Here is a 16,389-nt window from a genome sequence, read left to right as displayed (position 1 = left end):
AGATGAAAGATTATATGAAAAGTATAATACTTTGATATGCAACTTCAGAACAGTTTAGAAAGCTGTAAGAGGTTCAAGAAGAATAAAAGCTTCACGATTTTGGGTCATTTTGGTCTATTTGATTTTGGGTGCTCGTCTTCAGGTTTTTATATTTTATCATTTCCAAGCAATCTACATTATATGGAGGAAAGAGGGTGGTTCATAGTCCTCTCTCATAACAACAACAACAAAATGGTTCAATTGGATCGATTACTAGGTTCCTTATTATTGGGGGAGGGGGGCTAATGGCTCATGGACTAAATGGACCCAAAACCCCCTAATGGGCTGGCAGGTCGTCCAGTCATGCCTATGTTATTAACAATGGATTGAAACTTCTATACTTTGTAAGAAAGTCAATTGAGTAAAAGTGGATCAATTTATATTTGAATCCAACCAATATTAGTGCATTTAAATCGGGATGGCAATTTCTATCCTATCCTATCCAATAATGTGTTTTTTTTTGCTTGAATGATGGATTTTGGGGTGGGTATGAATTTTAGGATTCTATAACTCATACAAGTATAGATAGGGTACGATATTAGGCTAAATATTACCCTCTCCAATCTGCATATTGATGAAAATTTTGTTGTTTATTTATTTTGTTTTATTTATTTATTGCTTATATATGAAAAGAAATTAGATGTGAATTCTAAATCCAACCTGTCCCTACCCTTGAATGTGGGGAGGGTTTTGCGATTTCATGTGAAGGTAGGGTTTAGATTCTCAAAATCCACCCCGCTACGGGTTTTGGGGTGGGTATGGAATGAGAGGTTTAGGGTGGTGGGTAGGGTCTAGAATTTAGACAACCATCTCCGAACCCACTCCATTGCCATCCCTACATTTACAAAAAAAAAAAAAAAAAGATAAACAGATTGGGGAAATACTTGACTCCTACGGCACTAATGGACATGCATCCTACCACCTCCTAATTTTTACATCTAAACCTTAAATTTCTAAGCCCTAAACCCTAAAATTTATACTCTTAAACCTTTAAACCTAAACCCTAACACTAAATCTTAAACCCCTTTAACTCTAAAATTAGTACGTAAAATGAACATGCCTTTAATAGGAGTCGGAGTATGTTCCAAGGGATTGTATAAAATAGACTAGTTATGAATCCTATCTATGACTCCACTCAAACCCGAATAAAACCAGCAATCCTACAGATTAGAACTTTTTAGGTTTGGACTCGGATTTTATTGGATGTCACAACTTTCTCAATCCTCTAAACTTTATATATATTTTTTAATTTGTGAAAAAAACAAATATAAGACTACTTAAATATAAAACTGGCCCAGAATCAATCTAATATCCTTTATAAGGAAAATGATCAATCTAATCATATAGGGGATTTTGACAAAATCACATCAAATAGGCTACTTCTATAATAAAATATTTGAAGGAAGGTATAGTAATTAAACCCCATTCAACTTATATTCAGTCATTTCAGATGCTATCAAACAAAACGGTTTTCTATTTTTTGATAAACAGTATCGCAAGTCGCAACATGGTTGGATGACCAAAAGGGCCCCATATGTTCCCCTCCCCACGCTGTATGTCCAGCCCCATTTCCATATGTCCAAGATATGTCCTTTTTAGTCAATTTTTTTAACTTAAAAAGCTAAAACTTCAACCTAACACCGTCCAAACAATCTCTGGCGTTAGTGGCGTGTATGGTATCCAATTCAAAAAGTTCTGGATGTGAACGACAGTCTAAAATGGTCGTGTCATTTCTCCATGTGGATTGTGGAAGAAATTGATGGGCTTGGCCCATCTTGAGGTGGAACCTATTCCATACTCACCCTAAAATTTAGGCCTACCCAACCCATCGATTGACACGTGTTTTATGCGTAGAGGATCTGGTTCGATCATCATATAAAGTATCAATCATGCTACAGCACATCATCTACAAATATACGAGTCCAATACATCTTGCTGACGTGGCATATCGTGACTAGACCACTACCACTACCACAAAAGTCTGGGAAGTGGGAAGTCATAATTATCGACGGGTAGAATCGTAATAATCACTCAAAGCAAGGGTACGTACCAAACTCATTAGCCGTTGGACAAGCAAAGCCAAACAAACAGAAGGGCTCTCCATTTTCCCTCTTTTTATTTTTATTAATTATTAAATATATATTTATTATTAATGATTTTGTATTTTTTTCCGCCATTTCTATTTCTTGCTCAAGGGAAAAGAGCAGGTAGGAAGTGAAAATTCTCGTGAAGTGCGATTTTTCACCGCTTTTGTTTCTCTCTCTCTCAACCTTCTTCTCGTGCCCTAACCTTTTTTTTGTTGACTCCAACTCCAGCTTCATCATCTCTCTCTCGTCACCATCCCTCCTTCAAATCCTAGATTTCCATCCTACTTTTCTGTGCCTCTCACAGCATTTTGGTTTTTCTCATTCTTCTTTTATCTACATTTTTCTCCTCTTGTGGGCAGATAATCGATTTCGATTCAGCGTAAATCGGTGGTTTTGAACTCGTTTCAGGTAGGCTGCTGCTTTCTTTCCTTTCTTCTTCTTCTTCTTTTCTTACTTTTCTCTCTCTCTCTCTCTTTTGTTTTCTTGATCTGCTGTTAAACATTTTTCTGTCTAAACTCGTTAGCTTTGGGTTTTCTTTTTCCGGTCTGAGCTTCTCGTATTCTTTTGGTGTTTATTGAACTTGGCTATCATTTTCTGTCTGTTATTATTTCCTCGATTGATTTTTAAGTTTTTTGAGTTCTATCAAGTTGTTCTTATTCATGTAGCGTGGGGTTATCACGAGGCTGCCGCTGATGTCGCTGCCGTGGTTTTTTTTCCTGTTTTTTGTTTTGTTGCTTTGTCTTTTGAAATCGTAATCTTTGTGGTTTTTCAACTCTTTGGCTTGAGTCGATCTATAGGAGTTGTAAGTGTTTTGCATGCATTGGTGGCCAAGTTCGAGCTTTATCATCAGCTTACTAGTAGTACTAAAATTATTTCCTGTAATTTGTTGCACGGTGGGTGAAATCCTTTGCATTTGAAGTCAACTGGAAACAGATTGTCTCATTTTGCTTCATATTCACGGTTTTTCCTGGAAAACAATTGACAATTGTTCTTATTTTAGCTTTGCGTTTCTCTGTAGTTTGTATTTAGATGCTGGTTTCTGGCTTTTAGTTTTGATTGAATCTTACATTCGAATTAGCTCAGCTTGGGAGCTTTACCGGATGCTGATTCGTGTTAAGAATGTAATTGTTTTTTAACGTGTAAGTGAATCTCGGGTCACTACTAAAACTTGTTTTTACAAAATGAAATGCCTCTGCTGTTTAATAAAAGATTGGATTTTTATGCTTATGTTAGTCGGTTGATCATTGACAGGCTTTGCATGGTATGTACTGAGTTAAAACTGCAAGGGCCTTTCAGATCCTGGATTCGGTATGATTGAAGACAACCTGAGGACAAATGCATTTTGTTTTTCGACTTCGGTGCTCCCTTATCTTCAAAGAGCTTCATTAGAGATGGGCTAGTATGAACTTGCAAGACTATAATCCACCGTTTTGGTGTTCCTTTACTTTGTCCTGATGGAGTCACCTCGACTGATGGCTCTGTCTCCTGGTACTTGCGAAATTGTTGAATCTGTAGAAGAGCCAGATTCTGTTCAATGCTCCAGAGGAGGTAACCCATCAAGCTCTGGATTGATAATCAATGAAAAGGCTGGAAATAAACCCATGTTGAATAGTAGGTGCAATTATTCTGTGGAGGATGATCTTAATCGAATTTTTGAGGCAATTGACCTTAGAGCCTCATCAAAGGGTTTGGGTCTGTCGCTTCAAAAAGGTACAGGTCCTTCACATAGGAATGCCTTAAAAAAACCAGTTAGAGTTGGTGTGACTAGAGCATCAGGAATTGGAATTTCAGAGCCTGTGTCTTTGAAACAAGCACTAAGGGGCTTATGCCTTTCTCAGAAAGCAGAATTGGCTGCTATGAAGCGGTTAACTAACCCAGCATCTGTGACTTCTGAAGCTGGAACTATCAAGAAGTTGTACAGAGCAGTTGTAGTTGAGGCTTGTGAATCTGGTTTTCCCTTGGATGAAGGAAAAGGGAGTTTGGTAGAAATTTCTCTTGTACCAGAGAAAAGTGCATTGCATTCCTCCGAGAAGGTAACTGAACTGCTGCAAAAGCTGAGGACAAAAGCATTGGACAAAACTGCACATGGTTCACCTCGATCTGTAGTTGCAACCACGGCAAAAGTAACAGTGAGCCAAATATTGGCCCAAGATGAGACTGTTCCTGAACCAATGGAAGTTGGAGATAGAACTTCAAAGAAAGAGATGGATCAGAAAGAAAAGGTAAAAACAATACCTTCTTTATCCAGCTCTAGTACTGGTAATAAAGTTTCAGCATTGGATGAGATTCTTCCTGTCTCAAAAAAGGTTGGTAGCAAATTGTCAACCCCAGAGCTGAGGCAGAAGGACAAACAAAAACCAGATTCTTCTTTATCTAGTTCTAGTGCTGGGAGTAAAATAAGCAACTCCAATAGCACCAGTCCACGTTTAGTCATCAAGCCAGTCTTCAGGAATAGGAACTTTGTTAGGAAGAAAGGGAAACAAGTTACAGCTGCTTCATCCAGCACATCTGGGACATGCAATGAATTTGATAGTGACATGGGTCCTAGTACAGGTAAATTGGTTTGCAGGACTCAAAATTCTGCTCAGAAGAATGCAAGCAAAGAATCTGCTTCTCCAGTATCCAGCAGTACCAGTGTCAGCATTGAAGTCAGTTCGGGTAACATGGACTTTAGTGCAAAGAAACCAGGTTTAAGTTCAAATAGCCGTAACAGAAACAGAATTGTTGGTGCAGAAGATAATGAGAACTCAAGGTCAAGAGGGAAGGGGGAATTCTCTCAAAGTTCAAAAAGTAGCATTGGTGAGTACAGTAGTAGCACCAGCATCAGTGATGAGAGCAATTTGAGTGGTTCTAGTTGTGTAGGCAATAGGCCTCACATGTCAAAAGACATTAGATGGGAGGCCATCCGCCATGTTCAGATGCAGTATGGGAGCTTAGGGTTAAGGCACTTCAAGCTGCATAAGAGGCTTGGTTGTGGGGATATTGGGACAGTTTATCTTGCTGAGCTAATTGGTACAAACTGCCTATTTGCTTTGAAGGTTATGGATAACGAGTTTCTGGAGAGCAGGAAGAAGATGCCCAGAGCTCAAACTGAAAGAGAAATATTGCAAATGCTAGATCATCCTTTTCTACCTACTTTGTATTCTCATTTTACAACAGATAAACTCTCATGCTTAGTTATGGAGTATTGTCCAGGCGGGGATCTGCATGTTCTCCGACAGAGGCAACCAACCAGGACTTTCTCTGAACCAGCAGCCAGGTAGTTATTTGGAGTTGAACTTCCGCACCTGGCATTTTTAATTTACTTTTCAGTCTCTAGCTATATTGAATAAAATAATGTACATACATGATAACATGTGCACATCATGTTTTAATTATTTAGGTGGCTATTGTGTACAAGTACTCCATCTTTTGTCTGTAGCTCTTGCGATATGGATGAATTTGGAATTTTCTGTCCCTAAAAAACTTGAATTTTTTAAACTTTTTTTATAAGCAACAGAAAAAAGGTGTGTTTTTGCTATAAGGTGAAATTACATGTCATCCAGAAATTTGAATAGCCAGATACAAAGAAGAACAGCTACCATGCTGACTACCCCTGTTCAATTGCAGAGATGTGAAATCTACAATCAACACCTTGTGACTCCTAATTTAGTTAGGGAATCAGTATTGGCTGATCTTGGTGTCCACCTGAATGTGGCATTCAGGTTGGCAGCCATATCTCTAGCTTCTCTAACTAGAAATCTAAGTGCCAAGGTACCTCTTCCCCTGCTAAAATTTTGAAATCTTGGAATTATATTCTTAATTTGTATAAATTAGGAACTTCAGTTACCCGCTCCATATAGTTGGGATAAGGCTTCATTGAATCCTGTTTTTAAAGGCTTTGATGAATTTAGTATAATTTGGAAACTTCTATTCTCCCCCTGTTTTCCTCCTATAACAGCACTTTTCTTGGTTTATGAGGTTACAATTTGGTTGAATACCCCTTGGGAACCCTAGGTTGAAGGGCATGGACAGAGTCTTCCTAAATTCAGATGGAAGCACCTTTTGGGCTTTCAATAGTCACAGTGTATGCAATTTTCATCAAAGCTGAGATGGTCTAGAAGAATTGATTAAGGCCCATCAAGGTTAAACCATTATCTTAATGAGTGCATTTTTTTCTTATGACAAAAGTTGTAATTTTGTATTCCCCATGGGTTTTCTTTTCAGTGTCACATTTTGGTGTTTATGGAAGTTTAGAGAACCATACTAAATATCTTTTCACATCCAGGTTTTGTGGGCCCTTGGTAGCATAAAGTTGATGGTGTCTCTTCAATCCATTATCTAGAGGTCTTTGATGCTTTTAATGACCAATGTAGTATACTTTAATTCCTTGATTCTTGTGATTGTTTCTTCTTCATCCTTACCTTAAAGTGTTGAGTTATATCTGTAAAGGAATGGCATTTCTTTTCTCGAAAGCCACATCAAATCCTTCTTTTTCAAAAATTCAAGGTATTTGGTTCAGAGACTGCAAACAGAAGATTATGCCTGACATATGATTTAGACATGGGGAGTTTTCTTTTGTGCTCTTAAAGGGGGTTTAAGGGCAACCTTCGTTGTATTAATCAATCACCTGGGTGGTGGAGTGAAGTTCAAGAAGATTTTTATTTATTTATTTGCTTGGACTGCAAAGGGATGGTAGAGTTGGTAATATCTGAAGGGTATTAAGGGTTAAGCTTTAAGGTAGGATTAGTGAATTGCTGTGAGCTGGACAAGGATTTATCTAGGAAAAACTAGTGTTCCAGGAGATATTTTGGTTCCCGGGGTCAATATTAAGAATTCCGTTGTGAAAGGCTGCGAGCGTGCAGCAGAACAAAAAGGTGCTGAAAATGTTCTCCCTCTGGATGAAGTTTCTCAAGTTATTTAAAAGGTGGATTTAAAATTGGTGGTTGAAAAAGAAGTTCTAGTTGGCAAGAAGCTGGGGCTGTTCTTTTTTAGGTGGTGAAAAGTTTGCAAGAAAAGCATTTTTGGAATTAGAATAAAGAGAGAAAGTTAGAGGTTCTGAAACAAACAATAAAAAATAGAATCAATCTAACATCTTGGAGTATGTGAACTTGTGATATAATGGGTAAAAGGACATGATGGTTTCTGGAAGTAATGATGGTTGTGGGTTTGTTGTTAGAGTTGTGCAAGAATTTTAATTTGGGTTGGTGAGGGTTGAAAGTTGAGAAGGGTTTGAGTTATGTTTGAAGGTCAGGAAGGCAAGTGGCTTTGGCTGTTTTAAGATGTAAGTTCTGTTTTTCTTTATTCAAAATTTCCTATGGGTAAATGCTATTCTTAGAAGCTGTGTAATGGCATTTTTTGTTGAAGCTGGTGGTTTGTTTTTTCCCCATTTTTGTATTTCGTTTAGAGTGCTAATTAGGTTTCTTTGGTGCTTGTCTTTAGAGTCTTTCTCATGGCTTTGGATCTGTAGGATCTGACATTTCTGTTCCATTTCTTTGGTGTTTTTAATCATCAGATCCTGTTTCCCTTTTTATTTTTATCTTTAGTGAAATTTTCCTTAAAAAGTTTCATAAAGTTTGCTGGAGTGCTAGCACTGCACATGCTGGTGAAGTTAAATGAAGGATGCAAAAAATGATTTAATTAAGAAAAGGAATCCATGCATGCTTCTCTCATGAATGATTAGCCATGACAAGCTCTTTTCTGCTATTCTGGTAATTTATTCTATAATTGTGTTTTGATAATCTCTCCTTCAAAGCTAATTCTCCTTGATGATTTCTGCAGGTTCTATGTTGCCGAAGTTCTCCTTGCATTGGAGTATCTACACATGCTTGGGGTTATATACCGAGATCTTAAACCAGAAAACATTCTGGTTCGAGAAGATGGTCATATCATGCTCTCAGATTTCGATTTGTCATTGAGATGTGCAGTGAATCCTACTCTTCTTACATCCTCGTCATCAATCATGGAGCCCACAAAAAACTTTTCAGGTCCATGTGCAGAATCCCCTTGTATAGATCCTTTCTGTCTCCAGCCATCCTGGGCGCAGGTTTCATGCTTTTCACCGAGGCTTATATCTGCTACGGCGAAGACCCGGAAACTAAAATCCGACTTGGCAGCACAGGTGAGCCCTCTGCCACAGCTTGTGGCAGAGCCAACCACTGCCCGGTCCAACTCCTTTGTTGGGACCCATGAGTACTTAGCTCCTGAGATCATCAAAGGAGAGGGTCATGGGAGTGCTGTGGATTGGTGGACATTTGGGATCTTTCTTTACGAGCTCATATTTGGTAAAACACCCTTCAAGGGCCTGGGAAATGAGGAGACTTTAGCGAATGTGGTGATACAGAGCCTCAAGTTTCCTGAAAGCCCAATGGTCAGTTTTCAGGCAAAAGATCTGATCAGAGGGCTGTTGGTAAAGGATCCAGAGAATCGGTTGGGGTCAGAGAGAGGGGCGGCAGAGATTAAGCAACATCCATTCTTTGAGGGCCTGAACTGGGCATTAATACGGTGTGCCATCCCACCGGAGCTGCCAAAGTTTTGTGATCTCGGAGTTCCATTTATGCTTTCCCAGGAGAGTAAACGTTTGGAGTTCAAGTCTACAGGAGGGCATCTGGAGTTCGAACTGTTCTAGCATGTGATCTCTCTTCTGTGGGGACCTGTTTAATTTGCAGGGTCCCCATTAAAATGCTCCTTGTTGTAATTGATAAATGATAATGTAGCTCATACCTCAGTGTAAATGTAGCCTCACAGAATTGGCAGGAAGCATTGCGTGCCGTGTATGATAAAAGTTAGGCATAGAAGGGGGGAAATTTTTAAAAGGAAGCGATACATCTTTTTCCTTCTCAGTTTTGAGTCCTGAGTGCTTGCAGAAACGCAATGAATAGATTTTGCCACCCTCCACTCTCCTGCTTCTAAATGCGCTGACAGTTATTTAGAAAACTGAGTTTTGGCTTGGACTGATTAATACTCAATGGGTATTTTTTAGGGCCTGCAGTCATTTCATCAATTTGTGTAATTCATGTTGATCTTTTAGGCTGAATTTGGAAGCAATGTAAATCAATGTAGGCGTTTGGAATGAGCGTGTAATTATTATCGATGTAAAATTTCACTTCGGTTCAGTTTTATGTATGTTTGGATGAAGTGGAGTTTTATGTCGATAATCGATGTAAAATCTCATTGGTTTTAAAGTTTTACATCAATAATCAATGTAAAAATTACATCAATTTTATCGATATAAAACTTTACTCTTCCACCCATCGCTATTTTCAAAAAGCAACGGTCATTTTCATGGTTTAGTGTAAAACGCTATTGGTGTATATTTACACTGATGATGTTTTACATTGATTCCAAACACAGCCTGGTACCCAAAGGAGAAACACTTTGAGTCCGTGTTGTGTGCACCCATGGGAAGGACATAACGTTAACGGTCAAACACCCACCTAGACAACCACTGACGATCATACCGTGTTGAGTCCGAACCACATTTTGCATTTCCCTTGGATACTTTTCCTTCCTCCACGGAACCCTACCCACACACTGACGATCATACCATAGTGAGTGACCTGAACCAGCGGCCATTGGTGGCGACAGCGAGAGCTCCAGTGGTACATTTCTGGTCGCCTCTTCCTCCTTTTTCTTCTTCTTATAAGGGGCTTCTTGTGTTAACAGAAATCACCCACCTAGACAACCACCGACGACCATACTCAGTCGAGATATCTAATTGCATGGGTCGACTCCGCCGATATAAGGGATCTATGAGATCGATCTGCCTGATACATTCTTTAGTTCATACAATGAAGATCTCAGATCTCTGTGAAGGCCAAGCTAGAGCAGGGCACTTGAGAAGGGAAAAAGAGACTGAGGTAATTAAACTTAAGTTCATAGTTGATACAAGTAAAATTGGAAATACAAGGAGTTAATCGGCAAATCTGCTAGCAACATTTATCGGTTCTTCTCAAAGGAAAATCATGTCCCCCTTTATCTTGGGTAATGGGACCCTTGGTTTCTATTGTTCAAGCAGGAAAATTGCTCTGAACATAGAGGGATCCAGATCCATATAACCAGTTCATCAGTTGGTTATAATGGATAAATGAAAAAAAAAGAGTATATTTAGTTGTGAAATTAGTTACCAAACCAACGAATTAAATCTTTAAATTAAGAAATTTCTCCCTTGGTCTGTGTTTTTGTCAATGTAGAAGAGGGCATGAAACAAATCATTTTCTCTGGAAATACAATTCAATGATTCAGAGTGAAATTGTTTTTTTAAAAAATAAAAATAAAAATCCAGTTAGTTTGACAAATGAGCACTGATATTGCCAAATACTTTTGCTATCTGGTCCAAATTACATACGAGTCTTCAGACACCTAATACGACATTCCTCAAGTTTTTGTTGCATATTTTAGCTTCAAATCATTTGCTCTTCTACCGGCCAAAATGATAGTATTTGGGCAAATCACCCAAACTCCTTTCTGCAACACACTCATCATTTGAAGACAACCTCGTCTTCTGCCTTTTCTCGGTTAAATAGAACAGTTATAATATCTCAAGCTATAGATTGATAGTCTGCAGCTCGTGCTTAGTTGTCTGTTAAAGGATGAAGTATTCAAACTTGTAAAATCAAATCACGATTGCAGGTGTTGGGAGCACAACTGCCATGTGTCGATATTTAAAGCTGATCAGTGTTTATTGCGACAACCCAGAACCTAGGTGGGTGGTTTTTGTTGATATAAGAAGCCCCTTGTAATAATAATAATAAACGTACCGCCGGAGCTCCCGCTGTTGCCATCGATGGCCGTTGGTACGAGTCACTCGCCGTGATACGATCGCCGGTGTATGGGTAGGGTTCGGTGGAGGGAAGAAAAACATCAGGGAAAATGCAAAATGTGATTTGGGCTTCCTTTTATTTAACTTTTGTCATTTAGTGGCTGATTTAAGGTCGGTTGAACCGCTGAACCCGTGTTAACAAGTATTTGACCGTTAACATTATGCGTCCTTCCCATGATCGACGTGATGAAACGTGATTGGTGGATTCATTCGTCCAGTGGGTGCAGTCGTGTAGAAGGCCAAACAATTTATGCATGCAGACACATTAACAGAAAAGTGTAGGTCCTATCAAATTTGGATCTGATTTGACTTGGGAGTTGGGCCCAGTTTCTAAAGTCATAGTCATTGGCTCTTAGCGTTCATTCGGTCCAACTTTGAATTTGGGTTATAGGTAGGGTGAATTTGGGCGGGCCCAACCCAAATTGTATTGGGCCTGGTTGATAAAATGGGGTTTGACTATCCTGAGCCCGAAGTTTGTCTCTTAGGGTTGGCCCTGGGTTGACTCCAACCAAGGTTCAAAATATCGATACGTCTGATACGTCGGTAGGGGTGTATCAAGTGTTTCGATACTTGTTTTTTATTCTATTTATTTATTTTTAATTTTTTTTTTTCAAAACTGGTTCAGGGGAGCAGGTCTAAGACCCCTCCATCCCCTAAACCGGTCAGACCTCCGATACACCCACTGTAGGGGCGTATCGAAAGGATCTCGGAACAATACGCATCGGCCAATACGGGCCAATACGTAACGATACTTTGAACCTTGAGTCCAACCAGATCCAATCCATCCAAGTTGCACCGCTAAGGATGTTAATGGGTCATGACGCAGCCCCATGCCAAACCGATTTATTCATGCTCAACATCGAAACATTTAAGCTATGTTTGGTTTGAAGGAAAAAGGTAGGGAAAGGAAGGAAAACATATATAAACTTTGTATAGATTTTCCTACCTTTCCCTTCCTTTCCCTACCTTTTCTTTCAAACCAAACACAGCCTATGGAAAAATGCCTTAAAAACTTTTTACAAATTAAAAGCCTGAATTTTTTTTGCTACAATTTAGAAACATGAAATTGTATAGGCTCAATATCATCTGTTTTTTTTTTGGTACGAGCAGGTGCATCATATGAAGCTTTATAAAGTTCCCTTTCTACCTTCATAATTGGAAGGAGTATAAATGCAAATTTGTAGAGTGTAAACCCTTGTATTTTTGTATTATTTTGTATGTATTTGTACTCTACAAATTTGCATTTATACTCCTTCCAAACTGAGCCTAAAGAGTTTTGGTTTATAGGCAGAATTTGTTTTTCTCTTCTTGTTTTTATTTCGTACTAAGAAGGCACAGCCACAAAATATCAGAAGGAATAACCACATAAAATTCCTTTCACTCCATAATTGTACCAGTTGATTGTGATCGCCAAACTCTCAACCCTAGGATCCATGGACCCTCGACATGTAGGCCATTATGTCAGTCTCTCATATTTTCTGTCTACTTTCTTTGAAATGAAAGATGAACCTCTTTTAGGGAACCACAAAATCTATATCTATACTACTTTAAAAAGTACGAATGACCTCAAGAATATTTTTGAATTTTTTAAGGACAATATTTACCCCTCTATATTTAAGTTTAATGATAAAAAATGAGGGCAAATAGGATAATCGATTCTTGATATTAAATGAGTTGAAAAGAGGTAATTTAAAGATATTCAATTCATTCAATTCTCTCTCATTAAATCCAATATTTAAGTTATTAACTTGCATTCATGTTCATTGAATCATATATTTAAGTCATTTTTATTTCTTCTCATCATTAAGTTCTATTAATTAAATCCATACTTAATAAATTAATAATTCCAATAACATAAACGCTTATATACTTTTAAAATTTACCTAGAAAAATTAGTTTTTTCATCTAAGTGGTGGTAAGAAATTAAATCATTTTGGGTCAAATGGGTTAATCCATGTTGCCACGATTGAATAATAAAATTAAAAAAATGAAAATAATACTTTCCTATTCTCTCTCATTAAATCATATATTTAAGATATATTTTTCTCATCATTAAATTCTTGTAATTAAATCCACAATATTAATTGTAATAGTATAAAAATAAATATTTTGAAAAGTAATTTGAAAACAAAACTATTTTCTTCCCTTCCGGTGGTGGGCAAGCAATTTGACAATTTGGGGTCAAATGGATTAATAAATAATGTCATAATTAAATAATAAAAAATTAAAATAAATAACTATGAAATGTAAGAAGTATTTTTATTAATGATGAAAATGGAATGCCAAATTCAAAATCTACATAGAAATTAAATGATGTCATAGTCAAATAATAAAATTTTTAATAATAGAAAATACAAAGAATCATAAAAATAAAAAAAAAATAGAGAAATTTTTTGTCACATATCTAATGTTATATATTTATAAAAAATAAAATATTGGGTACATCTCTAATATTGTACATTCATTATATTGAACAAAAATAAGTTTTATACATATGAAATAATTTTATCAATGATGGAAATGTAATACAAAATTTAATGTCAACCTAGAAATGAAACTAATTGTGCGTGATCTGGATGCTCCTAGCTGGAAGATGACCTAGACCTTACTTGCGTGGCGAGCTAGACCAAGTTGCAAGATGGAAGATCAGAGAACTTGGGGTGGCTAACCCGGCGAGGTTGCCGTGGGTCTCACAAAACGGCTCCGGGATCCTTGACTTACGTAGTTGGGATCCGTTCCGCTTTAGAAGGAGAGAAGCGTATCAATCAATGAAGCTTATCATTACCTTTCGATCCGAGTGGGGAGAGGATAAGGCTTGTTGTTACGCAGCGAGATCCTAGGAGGTTCAAAGTCCATTGAGAAGCTTCTAAAGTTGATTATGTGTCACTTCGTTACTTGGGTACCGAAGTGGCTTTGGTACTGAGACGCCTGAACACCCGAGCTCCCGAACTACTACAAGGCTCTCCTTGGTGAGTTGTCGTCCTACTGGCAGGTCGTGTCCACGTGTCCTTCACTTACTAGGTCAGGCCAAATCACCCCTCATCAAAAACAATTTTTATTTTTAGATGGTGGGTTAGTGGTTTGAGTAAAATGATACCATAGACAAACAAAATTAAGTGTGATAAATAAAAAATATTTTATATAATATAAATGAAATATATAATTTAAAGGGAAAATTATAGTCAAAGTCAATTGTACATTTAAAGTTAGGTTGCAAGTTGGTCTAGAAACCAACAAAACTCTAACAACCACTTCTATATTTCAAATTATAAAAACCCCCGTCATGTCATTAGAGGCTTATGTGGTCGTTGTCAACATGGGACTCTTATTCCATATTGGACACAATAAAAAAAAAAACTATATCGAAAATAGGTTTTTAGTTTCTCTTCCACTCCCTCTATCTCTTGATCTCCCTCCCTTCTCTCTCACTCTCACAGTCATCTCTCGATCTCTCGCTCCCTTTGTCTTTCCCACTCTCTCAGCTTCGATCTATAACCAAATCATCAAAACCCCTCTCTCTATTGTTCTCTCTTAATCTTTTTCATTCTTTCCCTCACTCTCCCTCTCAATCAATATCTCATAGCCGTTGAGCAAATAAAAATGACTATGAGTGACAGAATGTGAGGGAGAGAGAGAGAGAGAGAGAGAGAGAGACTAAAAACCTTTTTTTTTTGTTTTCCAATCACCCAACATTAAATACAATTTTAGTATAAGCTTTTTGTTGTGTCTAATGTGGATTAAGAGTCCCATGTTGGCAATAGCCACATAACCCTTCGATGACATGGCGAGGGTTTTTATAATTTGAAATGTAGACTCAGTTGTTAGAGTTTTGTTGTATTATGGACCAACTTGTAGCCTAATTTTAAATGTACAATCGGCTCCGACTATAATTTTTCCTAATTTAAAACTAATCCAAAAGCAATGCTATTTTCTTATCTAGATGGTGGGTCAATGATCCAATTTTTCAAAGAAATGCATGATGTCATAATTGAATAATAAATATTTAAGTTTATTTTTGATCATATTGTTACTTTTGTTAATTTTCAATTTCTATATTAACTATGAAATATCTGAAATTTAAATAATTAATATGAAAAAAAATTCTCACGTGCAACGCATGTGCTTAATTACTAGTTACTTAAAACTTACCTCTTTTAGGGGTCTAGAATGAGAGTAAGAATGGTTCAACTGTTTGGTTGGGCAGAATTAGAATCTAGTTCTCATTCTTGATGGAATGATATCTCCTATTTGAGAGAATGACCATTTTCTCCCATCTCTTTGGAATAAGATATATTCCAACTGATTCCAATTCTCATGTGGAGCAAACGGGCTGAAGAAATAGATCATTTTGATTCTAATTCTAATTTCAACAGATTTTGATTCTAATTCTTATTCCGATAATGAATCAAATGGACCTTTAGACACAGTTCGAAGTATCAATTATTATAATAGTGTATCTATTTTTAGAGTCTTGGGAACATAAATTATAGAGAGTTTGAGCATTTTAGTAGGTTTAAACATTAATAAATCTGCTATAATATCTCTCTGTTAAAACATCTTAGTAATTCTTTGAACCATGAACACATATTTTTGTTTATTATACCGTCAGATATCCATCACATGTGTAACAGAACGCCATCAGATTTGTTTAAAATTTTTACAATTCAAAATTACATTGTTGTTGCTTATTATACCGTCGGGTCATGATACCCCTTATACATAGAGGGTATTATTATAATTTCACAAAATTTTTAAGTTTTAACCCGGGTGAGTGTATCGTCCCTTTCAGAAAATTATTATTATAATTTCATTCATAGAAAGTATACATACAATTTTAAGGTATGCCTATTTTAAACATAGGGAAAATCTATGATATGAAAAGAGTTTTGACCAATTAAAATCATTCATGAATTTTGATAAATAACACCTAATTCACTACTGATTCCAATTGATTGGTCAGATGTTTTTCAGATATCATATCTTTTTCATATCATAGTCGAACATTTAACATAAATATTCATAACAATTGAATGGCAATTTATATTGATCAACTAAAAAAATGTTTTATGTACAAACAACAATGGTACCAAATACAACCTAACTTGCCATGATTCATTCTCACCAAATAAACTAATTAGTTAAGATTTATATTGAACGCAAGAGAAAAAAAGGATGCATTAAATAGAACAAAATTTGACAGCTGGCAAGAAATAAAAACATGAATTAGGTAGGTTGACAATAGAAAACTAGGTAGCTTGAGATTTCTATGTATGGAATCAATTAGTAAGGGTGAAAACAGACTGAATCATGATCTGAACCCGATCCTATTTTGTCGAATTTGGATCTTTGGATTGGATAATAGGATCCGATCAGAAATCAGATCAAATTCGGGTCACTCTCTATCCGATCCGAGAAGATAAGATCCGCTATATATATATGATGAAAATAGTTGAAAAGATATTT

General features: G+C 36.9%; 1 protein-coding gene across 2 annotated transcripts; it reads left to right on the top strand.

Annotated features, from left to right (window-relative positions):
- The first annotated feature begins 2,244 nt into the window (after positions 1–2,244).
- Positions 2,245–8,948, top strand: LOC104587964 (serine/threonine-protein kinase D6PK-like). 2 transcript variants are annotated; one of them, XM_010245764.3, is made up of 4 exons: positions 2,249–2,534; positions 3,145–3,265; positions 3,378–5,385; positions 7,887–8,948. In XM_010245764.3, exons 3-4 carry the CDS (start codon positions 3,581–3,583, stop codon positions 8,731–8,733), a joined length of 2,652 nt encoding a protein of 883 aa, XP_010244066.1. In that variant the 5' UTR covers positions 2,249–2,534; positions 3,145–3,265; positions 3,378–3,580; the 3' UTR covers positions 8,734–8,948. The 2 variants fall into 2 exon arrangements, with proteins under 2 accessions (XP_010244052.1, XP_010244066.1); XM_010245750.3 differs by lacking the exon at positions 3,145–3,265 and having other exon boundaries at positions 2,245–2,534.
- The last annotated feature ends 7,441 nt before the right edge of the window (positions 8,949–16,389 follow it).

This window comes from Nelumbo nucifera, chromosome 6 (assembly GCF_055504915.1).
Source record: "Nelumbo nucifera cultivar China Antique chromosome 6, China Antique-T2T, whole genome shotgun sequence".
Lineage (NCBI taxonomy): Eukaryota > Viridiplantae > Streptophyta > Magnoliopsida > Proteales > Nelumbonaceae > Nelumbo > Nelumbo nucifera.
The sequence above is the reverse complement of the archived record's forward strand: the minus strand, read 5'-3'. Positions and strand labels throughout refer to the sequence as shown.